This window comes from Paralichthys olivaceus, chromosome 19 (assembly GCF_024713975.1).
Source record: "Paralichthys olivaceus isolate ysfri-2021 chromosome 19, ASM2471397v2, whole genome shotgun sequence".
NCBI lineage: Eukaryota > Metazoa > Chordata > Actinopteri > Pleuronectiformes > Paralichthyidae > Paralichthys > Paralichthys olivaceus.
Genome location: NC_091111.1, coordinates 10,986,607 through 11,000,521, shown reverse-complemented (window position 1 = coordinate 11,000,521; position 13,915 = coordinate 10,986,607). Strand labels below are relative to the sequence as shown.

Genomic DNA, 13,915 nt, shown 5'->3' with positions numbered 1-13,915 from the left:
TGATTTGTATGTGTCAGAAATTGATTTTTCTTAAGAAACAGTTGAAGCAGGGTTGGAGAGTTCACATGTATCTAATATAAAACATGCAGATGATATTTTTTGGGGGGTGGGGGGATCTTTCGCCTGTGTGTATAGCTTTACAGTCAGATTAAATACAATGCACCAAAATGACTCTGTCCAAACTGGACTGAGGATGCTGCGAGTTGTCTTTGTTGTTTAAAATAATTTATAGTTTGTTATGTTTAAGAAACACATTGTATTTTATCGTCTACCCACAAGTGGAAATGGGTTTATTCAAAGTTGTAATAACCAATTATATCCAATAGAGGGAGCTAACATGCAATAAATCGAAGAAAAAACTGATGCATTAGTTTGAAATTTGCCATGTCTTAGGGTTTATATTTGTTTTAGGAAACAGGATTTAATGTCCGTATGAATTTTGTCATAAATTGGAAAGACACATGATGATGGGTATAAATATCATTGTTTGTTACAAGGGGATAATAAAAGCTGCTAAGCAACCACAGTTCAATTATCCAGAGAAAAGCCGGAGACAAACAGTGCAAGTGTAAGCTCATTAACCATCAGCTCATTAGTGAGTGTAAGGCCATTTACACTGCAATAATTGTCTAGTGATTTGTTTCTATGGTGGAGATTGGTGCTTCATATGGTAATAAAGCAATATCATTTTCATCAATAGCAGCAAAAGTCCAATAGATATCAATGTCTTATTTTGTGTGGCAATATGTCGTTATTATTGTGTTTTAAACTGTTCTTTAGACAAAACAAGACATTTCTATAAATGATTCTTTCTTATCACTCAATATTTGACTTATCAATTAAATAATCTTCAGAGTGAAAACAACCATTTGCTGCAGCCTCACCCATTCAACATTTTCCACAAGGGCTGGGCAATACAACAATATCATGACTATCACAGTTTAATTTTGATCAATAGCAATATGACAAAAATTCCAATATATATCAATGTAATAAATATGCATTTAATTCAATTTAATGGATTTGTTTATTTAAAGGTTTAGTGTGTAAGATAAGGTGTAAGGGATCCATTGGCAGAAGCTGAATATGTTTTTCATCTAAATTTTATGAATTGTTTTATTATTTTCTTTATATTTACATCTCTACAGAGGCTGCCATGTTTTTACAGTAGCCCAAACTGGACAAGCTAAACACCTTTTGAGTTGTTATGACAACTGAAGGCTACCACAGGTTCTCTCTCAAGGGGAGAGGGGAGGCTGAGGTGACAGGTATTCAGCTGCAACGTGCAACTTCACCACTAGATGTCACTAGATTCTACACATTGAACCTTTAACAGGGACAATGCTCATTAATCAACTGACCAGTTTTGAAAATGACAACCTGAAATTAAAATAAAATGACTTGTATAGTCAGACAGGTACAGTGCATTGCAATAAGTAACCACACAACGTCTGAGACAAAGCAGAAGGAAGCAGAAGCCACTCAGTAATGTGATCAGATTATCAATAAGACATTTCTTCATGGTTTAAAACAGTGAAGACGTATGACTCATAATTGATCTGCATCGAAACGAGCTCTGTAAACTTATAATAAATGATCATGTTGACATTTATCGTGATAAGTATCGAGAACACGTCACAGCTCGGTGAGGTAGTGAGGACACGCCCCCTCCCATCAGCAGTGGGTAGAGTCACAGGCTGATAACTTGTGTCACTGCTTCCTCCTCCTCCTCCTCCTCTTCTTCACCTCGTGTTTCCTCCTCTTTGGCGCATTTGACGCTGTCGAGCTCCGCCTGAGCCTTCGTGGTCCGGAGGAGACTCACCGGGGAGGAGGGCTGGAATCCACCTGCCGGAGACCGGAGACACACCTCGGCATGGACGCGCTGAAATCCGCCGGCAGAGCGATCATCAAGAGCCCGGGAGTCCCGAGGCACACATGGGGAACTTCCAAGCACGAGAGTGAGTGGCAACCTGTGTGTGTGTGTGTGTGTGTGTGTGTGTGTGTGTGTGTGTGTGTGTGTGTGTGTGTGTGTGTGTGTGTGTGTGTGTGTGTAGAGGAGGGCGGTGTGTGTCTCTGCTACCGGTCTGTTGTGTTTAAATCCAGGAGAGCTGTTTGTCCTCTTGGCTGCTGTAGCCCCACTGTGAAGTACTGCTGTGTACTATGAAGTATTATTGTGTACTGTTGTGTACAAAGCTGTTGTATTGTGTTAAGTTTCCATCCTCCTCCACTTCACTTCCTCATGCCTAATATGGTCAGTATGGTCAGTCCCACTGCCTGAACAAAAACAACCAGCATTCACTAAGGGAGCCAATTACCATCAATACTGGAAGTTGGTCAAATAGTCGATTAATCTATCAACTAAAAAATGACATTTTCGAGTGTTAAATCAACAATATTTGCAAATTATTTGCTGCTTCTTGCTTCTTAAATGTGAGTGTTTGCTGTATTTTACTCAATATGTTTGCGATTAACATGTCTGTGTTTTGAACTGTTTGTCGGACAAAGCAAGATATTTCAAAAATATTATTCTCTTTTTTCTATTTGAATAACACAAAGTCCCGAACAATTGCTAATGAAAATAACCATTTGTTGCAACGCCAACTTTCAAGTTGGTCGGGCAATAATCAACATGAATAAGTATCACAATACTATTTGAATCAAAATAATTTAAAACCACAACCTTTACTCAGTCTTAAAACTTAAAATAGATAATCATTTGTAATATCAAGTGATGTGTAAACTTTATCTTGATGTCATTTTTTTCGCCATATCACTCATCCAAGAATAATAGTTTCAAGTATACACGGTATAGAATATCTAATGACATGAAATCAGGATACTATTACCTCATTGCCTTTTGTTGGCTTTGTCATAACACACAATATGGATGTAGTTCATATAGTATTTTAGTTTGCCACATCCATTCTTTTAGCAGTACATGGAAGGGAATATAATACAAGCTGTTATTAGGTTTAAGTTAAATTCTTTTGGATATTGGTATCCATTAAAGACACATCAGACAGATAGATGGATAAACTACAACCAAATAACATTCAGTGACTATATGCTGTTATGTGCTCGTAGTTTTTCAAATGTATTGTACACAATATACGAGACTGCTCCGGGATTACTACAGTGTGAGTACAGGGGGTTGTTGGCACTGAGTGAAGGGTCCGAGCAACATACCTCAGTGTCAGGCAGAGAGCGAAGGGCTGCTTTGCTGCCTGCGGCTCTGCTGTCTCACTGATGTGTGAAGTGTTGTCTTGAGTGCGTCCTCCCTGCAGCTACATCGCCTGTGAGCTTCTACCCGCCATAAACGCCAGCATGCTGCTTCTGCCTCGTCCCCAATTCCTGCCTAATGTACAATCAGCCGCCCATGCCAGCTTTCATTAAACATGACTGATTAATTTCACAGCCGGGACGATGGGCTCGGTTCCTCCACGCTCTCGAGGAAATGTTCTACATGAATTATTGAATGTTGAGTGTAAATCTGTGGGATTTTAAAGTAATTTTTTATTGGATCTGGGCCTTAATGAGTCACTCTGATGGTTTTGGATGCATTTGGTTTCATAAGTTGAGCACAAGACGTCAACGTTAAGTGACAGGTTTTCCTGACTCATTTGGGATGATGGCTGCTGCTCTAAAACTTCTGATCTTAGCTTTTGTTCGAACACTGATGGAAAGGAGGACTTGTTATTATTTTCCTCAATGGCACAGTTTCTCCATCATTACCATGGCACCTCTACAATGGTAAAAGCTGACAAGTAAAACCCTCAACATGTTATCTGGGGAAGACATTGTCTGTGTCACATTGTTCTGCAGGAGCCTTGTGCCTTTCTTTTATTATTGTAGGTGTCAGAAAAGGCAGAATACCATCAGTGCAGAATCCAGGAGAGGCCAGATTACAGCGTCTGTTGACAGGAGAGTGTTTGTGTCTGAGAAAAATCACCAAAGGAATCAGGCTGGAAAAATGTGAACGCAGCAGTCACATGCAGAGCAGACAGACAGACAGACAGGACGACTGCTGATGTCCAGAAGCTACTTAGCAGGCAATTTAGAGGGAGGACGCCGTCCTTATGCCAGCATGTTGCGATGCATCAGAGACGGCTGTCTGAATTCAAATAAGGAGACATTGCATCTGCTTGGCACCTTCACACAAATTAGGTGTGATTAATGGGGGGGGGGGGGGGGGGGGGGGGTGATGATGAATAATTTGCAATCCTCTATGATTGGAGGGAAGTGTGGCTATAAAATCACCTTAGTTCCATAATGACAGTTAATCTGTATATGAACTGTGTATTGCCAAGTTGTGAAATAGTGAGGCTTGGTCATATGGCAGATAATCAATACCACAATAAATCTTGACTACATACAAAGGTCAGGTATTAAATATGACAAATCATCAATATAAAAGCATTAGTAGCAGTGATTGGTTTTAAAGATACAATTCTTCATTGAAATGTATACAAATAAATGGACCTTATGTTGTTATGCTTATATTATGTTATTTTTTGTTGACTTTTGCATCCACGTGATCCAAAGTAAATCCAACAATATTGAAGCCCAGAGAAATCCTCCATTTTATTCAAGGTAATTGCGTCATATCGGCTTTACACATAGCTTTGTCTGTCTCTGCTATAACGTCTGGGGCAAATGTGGAAAAACACACTGCTAGCCAGTTGGCCACTCAGATGTTTTTCCCTCCGTACTTTGTATTAGTCTCATAATGGATCACGATGCGTAACGTGAATAAAACATCACCTCAACCGTGAACATGATTTGTGCAGAGTCTCGTTAGGTAGAGTTTTCTTCAGGAATGGTGGTGAAGACAACAACTCCCATGATCCCTTGCTGCTTCACCATGTTATCAATTTCAGTCTTTTTCTATTTTGTTTTGATTGAGAGACCCCTAGTGGCCAAAGGTACATATTGCAGATTTAAATGAGACTGGAGTCTGAGGCTATGATTAGAGAGGCACATTAGAGGAGGGGGCAATGCTCCTCAAAAGGAATAGCTTTAATTCCACATGCAGACTTAATTGATTTGGTGACTCCTTGACCTGTCTGCTAACAATACTGTGAGGCTGAACTTTGCCCTTTACTAACACTTTAGATAATGACCCATCCAGACGTGCAGCTCATTACATTAATGGACATTTTACACAACTGTCTAATGACCGAATGAGCACCTGAGCCACTTATTATGTAAAAGTCATGACAGGATCTCATTAAGTTTGATATCTGCAACATTTAACTCAGTTAAAGTCTGAATCGAATGCTGTTAGATTGATATAAAGGCTGCAACACTTAAAGGAGCAATGTACAGTGATTACATGTTTTATTTGCCTTGTTAAAGGGAACCTGCACTTAATCCATTACTCTGTCTCATGCACAAAGAAAATAAAAGCAGGTTAATAAGCCAGGAAACTCTGTTTGTGTTTTAAAAATTCTAAAAAAATAAAATATATTTGAGTTGGAATAAGAAGTTATTCAATACAACCCGTGGTTCTATTAAAGCTGACAGGGGCTTGACTGAGTGACACTCAGAAGGCGGTGGTGTCAGTTAGCTCTGCCCCTCGAGGAGCAATTATCTCTCAATGGCTCGTTAAGACTCAGGAACCTGTAAGTCATGGACATGGAGGAGGAGGAGGAGGAATGTTTGTCCATTACTCCCTCTCATGCACAAAGAAAATAAAAGCGGGTTAATAAGCCAGGAAACTCTGGTTGTGTTTTAAAAATTGGAATAAGAAGTTATTCAAAGATAATGACATTTTTTGATTTCCTTTTATTTCAAACAAAGTGGATGAATATCCAACAAACTTCTGCAGATACACAGGGCTCTGAATTGGTGAGCTAAATTACTCACCAGACTTCTAATCCAACAAACAGATCAGTATTAAAATGCCATGTTAGGTTCTTAGATACTTTACTGTCACAGCGCCTCTGGCATTCCTCATGTGTGTTTATTCTACTGACAGTGTTGCAAGTCTGACTAATCCATTAGTACTTGTGACAGCTATTAATGCAACCAGATCTCTTCCTCTTCTGTATTTATACAACCTGAGGATGGGACACAGGCTGCATGACAATGAAGTAAAAACCCAGGATTGTTAGTTGCTCTATAAAGTTATTCTAACCCCGTAAATAGGAAGAATGTTTTTTCTATTTTCTACATTACTTACACAAAATGAGCCATTTCTGGACATCAGCAGTAGCCAGTCTTCAGTTCTTTTAGCCAGCAGTGAACTGACATGTACACTACGTCCACATCGCTACCCGTGGCCGTCCGTCGTCATCTGTTGAGGTCAAAGCCACTGGCAGGACGGAGGAGGACGCAGCGTGCGCCCGGAGTGCGAGCCATCCCTTCGCATCATGTCATGCAGAAGCAGTGCAGACCTTTCTGCATCTCAGAAGTCACACACGTTTGCCCTTGGCACCAAGGACGTCTGCACTGTACAGTCTGCATCAATTTAAAATCTTGTAGCTTTGGGACACAGAGTTGTATCCAGTGAGACTGTGTCCTTGGGTTTAGGGTTGTTGTTGTTTTTACCTTAAGACAAAGAGGTTTGGTTTTCATCTGTGTTTATCTCTTCGTTTGCAAGATTACGCAAAAACTACTCATTGATTACCATGAAATGTAGAGGGGTGGGGCATAACCCAAGGAAGAACCTATTCAATTTTGATAAGAATCAGATTTAATTCTTTACCATTGGAAGATCAACATTTTTTATTTATTTGTTTCGTTTGCAGGACATAATTAATGGAAAGAGGTGCTGATATTTATTTGGTGCAGATCTAAACAAATATCCAGATCTAGGGCATTTACATGTGGTTTCATAAGGGCACTGTTTGGCCTTGACGGAGGGATGTGCTCTACTACCCTTCTAGTTTCTTATTCATTTCATGATGAATATATCATGTCTGGCGTCTGCTGCACAGCTGTGTGATCAGTATCAAAGAAATAAACTGAAAATAATGAGCTTCATTTAGTCGTTGAACACACATCTCGATCGGGCCTCTGCTGCTTTGTTGCTTTGAGGGAGAGAAGAGCTTGATCAGGAATCAGTAGACTCGACAGTCATTAGGTTCAACTAGTTTGAGAACTCTGCAGTGAATACAGCCCGTGGTTCTATTAAAGCTGACAGGGGCTTGACTGAGTGACATGCAGGAGGCGGCGGTGTCAGTTAGCTCTGCTCCTCGAGGAGCAATTATCTCTCAATGGCTCGTTAAGACTCAGGAACCTGTAAGTCATGGACGAGGAGGAGGAAGAGGAATGTTTGGGATACACAGGATATAGATGAAGGGTATGTCAGAGGATAAGGGAAGAAGGCAGGGATCAGTGTGCAGCATCTACAGGGGTTTCCCCATGCTTTGAACGTGATTATAAGATGAGGAGTTAATATGATGGAGAATATTTATGTTATGATGCACCATTAAAATGCCATCAACGCAGCGTTGACATTGAGTACATGTCTATGTTTTATGGAAAGACTTATTATAAGATGTTTTCCCACTTGTGCTTAATGGTGTCTAACTATGCAGATAGCTTTGTTTTCAATTGCCCATGTTGTAAAATGGAAATTTCTGCCATCACTCTAACACTAAGGAGGTTAATGGAACTTTATTTGTGGTGCTAAGAATCCTTAAAAATACTGGTCATCATGTATTCAGCACACAGGCTTTGTTTTTGGGTCTTTTCATACATGACAACATACGAAACAAACTGGTTTTAGCCCAATACTTAAAGCTGTCATACACTTCTATCCTCTTCTAAGTCACCATGTAAACATTTCGATGTTGAAACAATTACTAAACCTTCATCTTGTCAGGGGTTGAATTATATAGACAGATTTTGATTCAGCTTTATTTGTCACCTCCATAAAACCTGTTGGAGCACATGGGAGCGAAATGCTGTACTCAACCGATCAGAGTCCAGGTCACAATTAAAAACAACATAAGACACATTTGTCCATGTAAAATCAAAACAAAAAATGAATAGAGAGCAGCGTTAAAAACTCGGCAGGCAGTGGGTGGACGTTTAAAGTGCTGCTGCGTGGTTTGGTGTTTGAGGGACATGTGGCAGCATTCAGGCAATAACGAAACCCACGTTTAAGATTACACAACATCAACGTCGTCTTAATGTTGAATTTCAGACAATAATTCCAATATTTATAATGCAAACCTAACTTTGAGGTTGCATCTAAAGTGCTCTACATCGTTGAGCCATCATGTCGAAGAATTGTTTGCAGGGTATTTGCTTGAGGTTTTTGAGCTGCTGCAGTGTGTAACGACCGTCCCTGCCTGCTCTCCCAACTTTGCGTGTGTTCGATCATCCTCCACTGTGCTCTGCTCACTGTGAGACTCTTACACTGTGTAATTGTCCCTGCTCTCTCACAGCAGGAGACATGAGTGAAGCGTAATGCTTTCACTCCCGACCACCTCGAGGAGGAGAGGTCCACTGTGCTGTTCATTATGTTTATAAAATCAGGAAATAGTGGTGTTTTCTGTTGCGTTACGACTTCTATATTCATGTAAAAATCTCACATTGAATTTGCGCTGCAGTGCTTTCAGTGGAACCTCTCAGTTTATTTAACACAACATCAACAGAAAAGGTTGCATTAGCATACAGTGCATGACCTTTTACTGCATTGCCCTGTTTATAGTTGTACACACAGATGACAAAAATGTAATGCACCAAGAACAAACAGAAAAAAAAAAAATGCTGATGTATGGAGGTGCAGAGTTGAGAATGTTCTCACAATGGGAAATCATTGTGGCTTTGCAGAATATGTCAATAAGACCAGTGAGCTAAAACTGTGAAATATTAAGTCTTTAATTTATTTGTTCTAGTGCAAGGTTTTCTGAAGCATCAGCTCATAGATGTATTTTCTCTCACATGGTAAGATGCATCTTTATAAGCGGCCTAGGCATCACTTTGTTCTTTAAAAAGTAAAGAATCTTCATCTGTGGTAAATTAATTTCAAAAAGCTGCATTCAGTTAATGCATCATTACAATCACCACCATCTATATGCATACACACAGCTCTTAGCTGTTCTTAGCCTATGCTGAATCTCCCAAAGTGTTTTGTGGACTCGAACACTTTCACCCACCCCTCCACCGGCATAGTGTTGAGTAGATGAGTGAATTTAAATTTTAGGGTGAACTATCCCTTTAAGTATGGCAATGCTTTAACTGAGCAGACTTCCCACCTTAGTGCTGATTCGTTCCCCGCAGCCTCATCAGTCTCAGACCGATGATAGATTGAATGATTAAGTGCTGCTAATGACTTTTCATGGTGCTTGCTTTAAGGAAAGTAACCTGTCTAATGGGTTTCTAATTTCAAACATCGGCAGTTGCCAAAGTTGTGAGGTATCTTATTGATTAATTCAAGTCATTTAAACCTGCACTCTTAAGGGGTCTTTGACTTTATGAAAAAAGCATGAAAATTAGGATTTGGTTCAGTTTGTTGTCTATTATCGTCTCTGAGGAGCAGCAACATGTTCAGACGCTGTATCAGAGAATTTCCTCGGTATTTTTCTCCCTTTAGTGAAGTATTTTATTGCCTTTTCCCTTGAAGTGACTGTGAACATGACACGACTTTGATTTCCGAAGTTTTATTTAGTTGTACTAATAATAAGGATTTTGTGTGAGTGCACAACCTTTCAACTCTCTCCACTGTGGTCAGATGAGAACTACATGAGCTAAATCCCCCCAAGGGCTTGATTAGTTGGATTATTGTCAAAAGCAGTGACAGCTCTGCACAGACTTTATTTTTGCTTCTTACTCGACTTAGTTTTAATGTCTGTGAAACCATATGCACAATTTTAATGACAGTACTTTTTCATTATTTCCTTCAGTGGTAATATTTTATGTCCCGGACATTACATTTTAATTCAGTATTCACTGGGAAGCTTTACTATTATGAGTATGTGTGTCAGTTGGTCAAACCAACAACCCGGGTCCTGACTGAATATAACTACTGGATTGTGAAGAGTTTATATTCAGACATTTATGTTTCTCAGAGGATGAATCTTACTTTGGCAATTTCTCTCTAGTGCCACTATGATCTTGCCATAATATTTGTTTTATTCAGTCAAGCCCCTCTCAGGATGAATTGTAATAAAGTTGGTGATACCCTTGTGTTTAGAGCTAATTAGAAAATATTAGCATGCTAATTAGAGCCCAACCAATATAGATGTTTGGGGGCAGATATATTAGTGATTCAATTTTTGCAATATCGACATATTGGATGAAAAACAGGAAAAGCTGCAAAGTATTCTGCAAAGTTTTCATATCGGTGTGTATTGGCGAACATAAACCCCAATACCTGCGAAAGGCGCATATTGGCCGATTTTTATCATCTAACCAATAAGACGGTCTGGCTCATATGCTAATAATCTAAACTAAGATGGTGAACACAGTACTCATTATTCTGACAGCTTCACAAACTCATTTCATTCTGATGAGTGGCTTATTGGAAATGTTTTGAGGTATAGTTTATATTTTGTACTGAAACAAAATCTGATATCAGAATATTAGTATCTATTATTGTCTATTATCTCAGTGTTCCCCACAGATTTAACCATATCTCTGGGGGGTTTGGCCAATGAGGGTTGATTACTGAGGTTTGCTGTCATGTGCATCTGAATGACAGGGAAGGCAGTGAGTAATATCATATACACTGCCTTCCTGCTGAGGACTGTAAAGAGTCCTCTAAAGAGGATTTTTTGATGGTCCTCCAGGCCATCACCGAGCCGGCAGGATTTGTGCTTGTGCTGCTGATGAAGTGAAAAAACAATTTAAGATCATTACAAAACTGATTAGCTATGGCCGCCACATTCTAATTTAATGGGTTACACTGTTTAACGTTTGTTTTCAGTCGTCCTCTTCTTACTCCACCTCAGGTCACGAAGGTGCATTTCTTTGGCTGTATTCTTCTTAGTCAACTGGGACCAAAGCGGTGTAAAATATTCTCACATCAAATATATTTTCCAGCCGGTTTGTTTGCACAGGTTTAACCTCACGCAGGGTCAACAAGAGCTTCACCTCCTCTTGTCACACACATGTTGTCTTAAGTTTTAATCCTGCTGTTGTTATGGGTGTTTGGAATATTTTAACATCATTGTGTTCCTATCATAGGCCTGGGTTTTATCAAAGCTTAGCGGGAGCCCATCTGTCCTTTCTTCCACCACTCTCATTCCTGGGTTAATGCCTTAAAGACCCAACTGTGCCAAAGAGATTCATCTTAATTCTTCCTCCTGGTTTAAGGATAGCGGAGGATGTTTTAGCTGAGGATGGGAACCATGGGGATTTCATTTTTCCCTGTACTCAAAACAGAAGAGTTAAGTGCAAAGACACTAATACATACTTTTAATACATGTCAGGGGTTTAGTTGAATCCTTAAAACCCAATTGTTTTATTTTCCTGTGAAGGTTATAAATGATATTTTAAAGGTCCTTCTAGGAGCAGCTGTTAACTTTCACATTGACTTTCTTGTACAGCGGGCAGTTCCAATGATACTCTCAACATTCGTATATCGAATCCAATTTTCGATGACGAAGATGTGATGTTCTTTCACTATTTCACATGCCACCTTGACCCTGTAATATTTAAACTGTATATTTTCTTCACTGTTGCACTTCACAAATATTGATTTTTTTTTTCTGCCCCATGTTATTAAAAAAACTGCTCCACATCATATTCTATATTGATTTTTTTTTGTCAGTCTCTTGAGAGTGTTATAGAAATTGTCGGACGTTTTCTCAAGGCCTGCAGTTTATATAGGATGTGAAGTAAAGGGTTATATGTGCTAACTCTGGTTATCGAAGCCTCGGTTTTTATTCCTGTCCAACAGTTTAACAATAACAGAGATGAGAGCGTCCTTCACTCCTACATCACATACTAAATACATGCTTAGGGCCATGTTTCACCTCTATAAACACACACATGTACATTCAAACCACAGTTTTAGTCTATGGGCTGTTCCATCTCTCTCTGGAGGGTTTTTAAGTACCAACAATATTACCAGGTCTGAAGTGTGGTGAATTATGCAACATGAGGGAACCGGGCGACTCTATCTTGGGAGGTGCTTGCTCATAGTACACACACACGCACCGGCAGTCCAGCTTCCTGTTCAGTGCATACATAGAAGTCCCAAAATCCGAGTCGTCTTTCGGTTTGATGTCCATGACAACCGTCTGTGAAATGGGATATGCTGTCACTCCGCTCTAAGAGTCTTTCTGGGCATGTTTTCAACTGTTACTCTGTTGGGATGTGTGTATTTGTGTTTGTAAGTGTGTGAGAGAGAGATTATATACTGCAGATGCCTGTGTGTGTGTGTGTGTGTGTGTGTGTGTGTGTGTGTGTGTGTGTGTGTGTGTGTGTGTGTGTGTGTGTGTGTGTGTGTGTGTGTGTGTGTGTGTGTGTGTGTGTGTGTGTGTGTGTGTGTGTGTGTGTGTGTGTGTGTGTGTGTGTCGCCAGCTGAACCTCCATTTGAGAGCTAAATCCCATCTCCATGCTCTGGTCCCTTTGAAAAATTCAAACTCCTCTCACCATTTCTGACACATTATGTCCCTGTTCGAGTTCAGAGCCGAGGAACCCCTCTCCTAAAAATACCCCTCGACTGTCAAAGTGAAAATGGAAAACCTCTGTAGATCATGTATAAGCACTGTGTGTGTTCTTATAGTAAGAATTCAATTCAAGAAGAACTAAATAGACCAGTTGGGGTTTCCTTGTTCGGGTCATGTCGATGCTGTGGTTGTCAAACTAATTGAGTTGAGCTGTTAATGTTTAAACCAAGATGAATAATGAGATTTTAACTGATTCCCTTGATTGTCTTAATTTAAATTATGAAGCCAGATGCTGATGATCAACTTTAAAAGCTGCTGAAAAGAATAATAATTTGTCTCATCTCCATTTAATTTACATGAATATAACTATCAGGCGCCCTCGGTAAAGTTGGTTAAGGTCATATAATGAATACAAGGGCCTGATTTCCACTGGGAATGTGGGGACGTGCCCTCATCCACCTTTTTAAAATTCTGTTTCCATGGGAACTTGAAATGCTTGGAGGTTTGTGAATTTGAGAAAGAAGTCAGTGCCTTGATGGTTTTTAAAAAAGCGCTTGAATTTCTATATTTTGTGCGGATAGGAGTTGAAGCTCTTTTGATATTTTTACTGAACAGGCTTCATGCTGGTCTCTGCATGAGTCTGTAACTTTAAAAATGTCCCTGCCTCTACTACTCATAATATTTCAGTGTGTTTAGCCCGTGTTAACAATACCAAGATCCCACTGATTTCATGATCATTTTGATCACTATAATTGTGACATGAGATTTTAATTATGACTTTGGAAACCCTGGATTTTTGTTTCCTCCACATTTAGAATTTCAGTTTGTTAAAAAAAGCTTTTTATTATTGTCCTGCTGCTGAAATGCTGATGAAAGAAGCTCTAAGTAGATTAAAATGTTTGAGAGTCATCATCATTTCCTATGAGAAATTCCTCTTTATGTGGCATAACTGTTGTCCCACCTTATTTCAAGATGTTGTACAGCTAGTATGCAGCTTCAGAGGAGGACTACAGGCAATATACAGAGCTGAAAATGCACAGCAACCTCTTGGGCAAGGTTAACAATCTTTTAATCATTATAGTCTCCAAAATGAGGTTTAAACGATTAAACAGCACAGTGCTCTGTGTTGGAGGTAAAACATTAAAATGAAGGTCTTGGGGTACGTAAAAGTGATTATAGGAAGGCTGAGTGACGCAGCTTTTAGTTTTTTGTTCTACTACCATCATTATCGAAAAAAACTTGTACATTTCTTAATCACATTCCGAACTTCTAACTTAAAAAACGATTTGGAAAAGGTAAAAAATATAACCCCCCCCAAAAGAGTTTGATGCATTCCCACGCCGTTA

General features: G+C 39.5%; 1 protein-coding gene across 2 annotated transcripts in view; it reads left to right on the top strand.

The window, feature by feature from the left end:
- The first annotated feature begins 1,661 nt into the window (after positions 1 to 1,661).
- Positions 1,662 to 13,915, top strand: part of LOC109636012 (low density lipoprotein receptor adapter protein 1) — a 36,652-nt gene continuing 24,398 nt past the window's right edge. The window contains exon 1 of one of the 2 annotated variants that reach the window (XM_069515598.1): positions 1,662 to 1,958. In XM_069515598.1, the coding sequence (XP_069371699.1) occupies positions 1,874 to 1,958 (85 nt within the window). In that variant the 5' untranslated portion in view covers positions 1,662 to 1,873. The remainder of the gene's footprint in view (positions 1,959 to 13,915) is intronic. The other variant, XM_069515599.1, reaches the window with a different exon arrangement.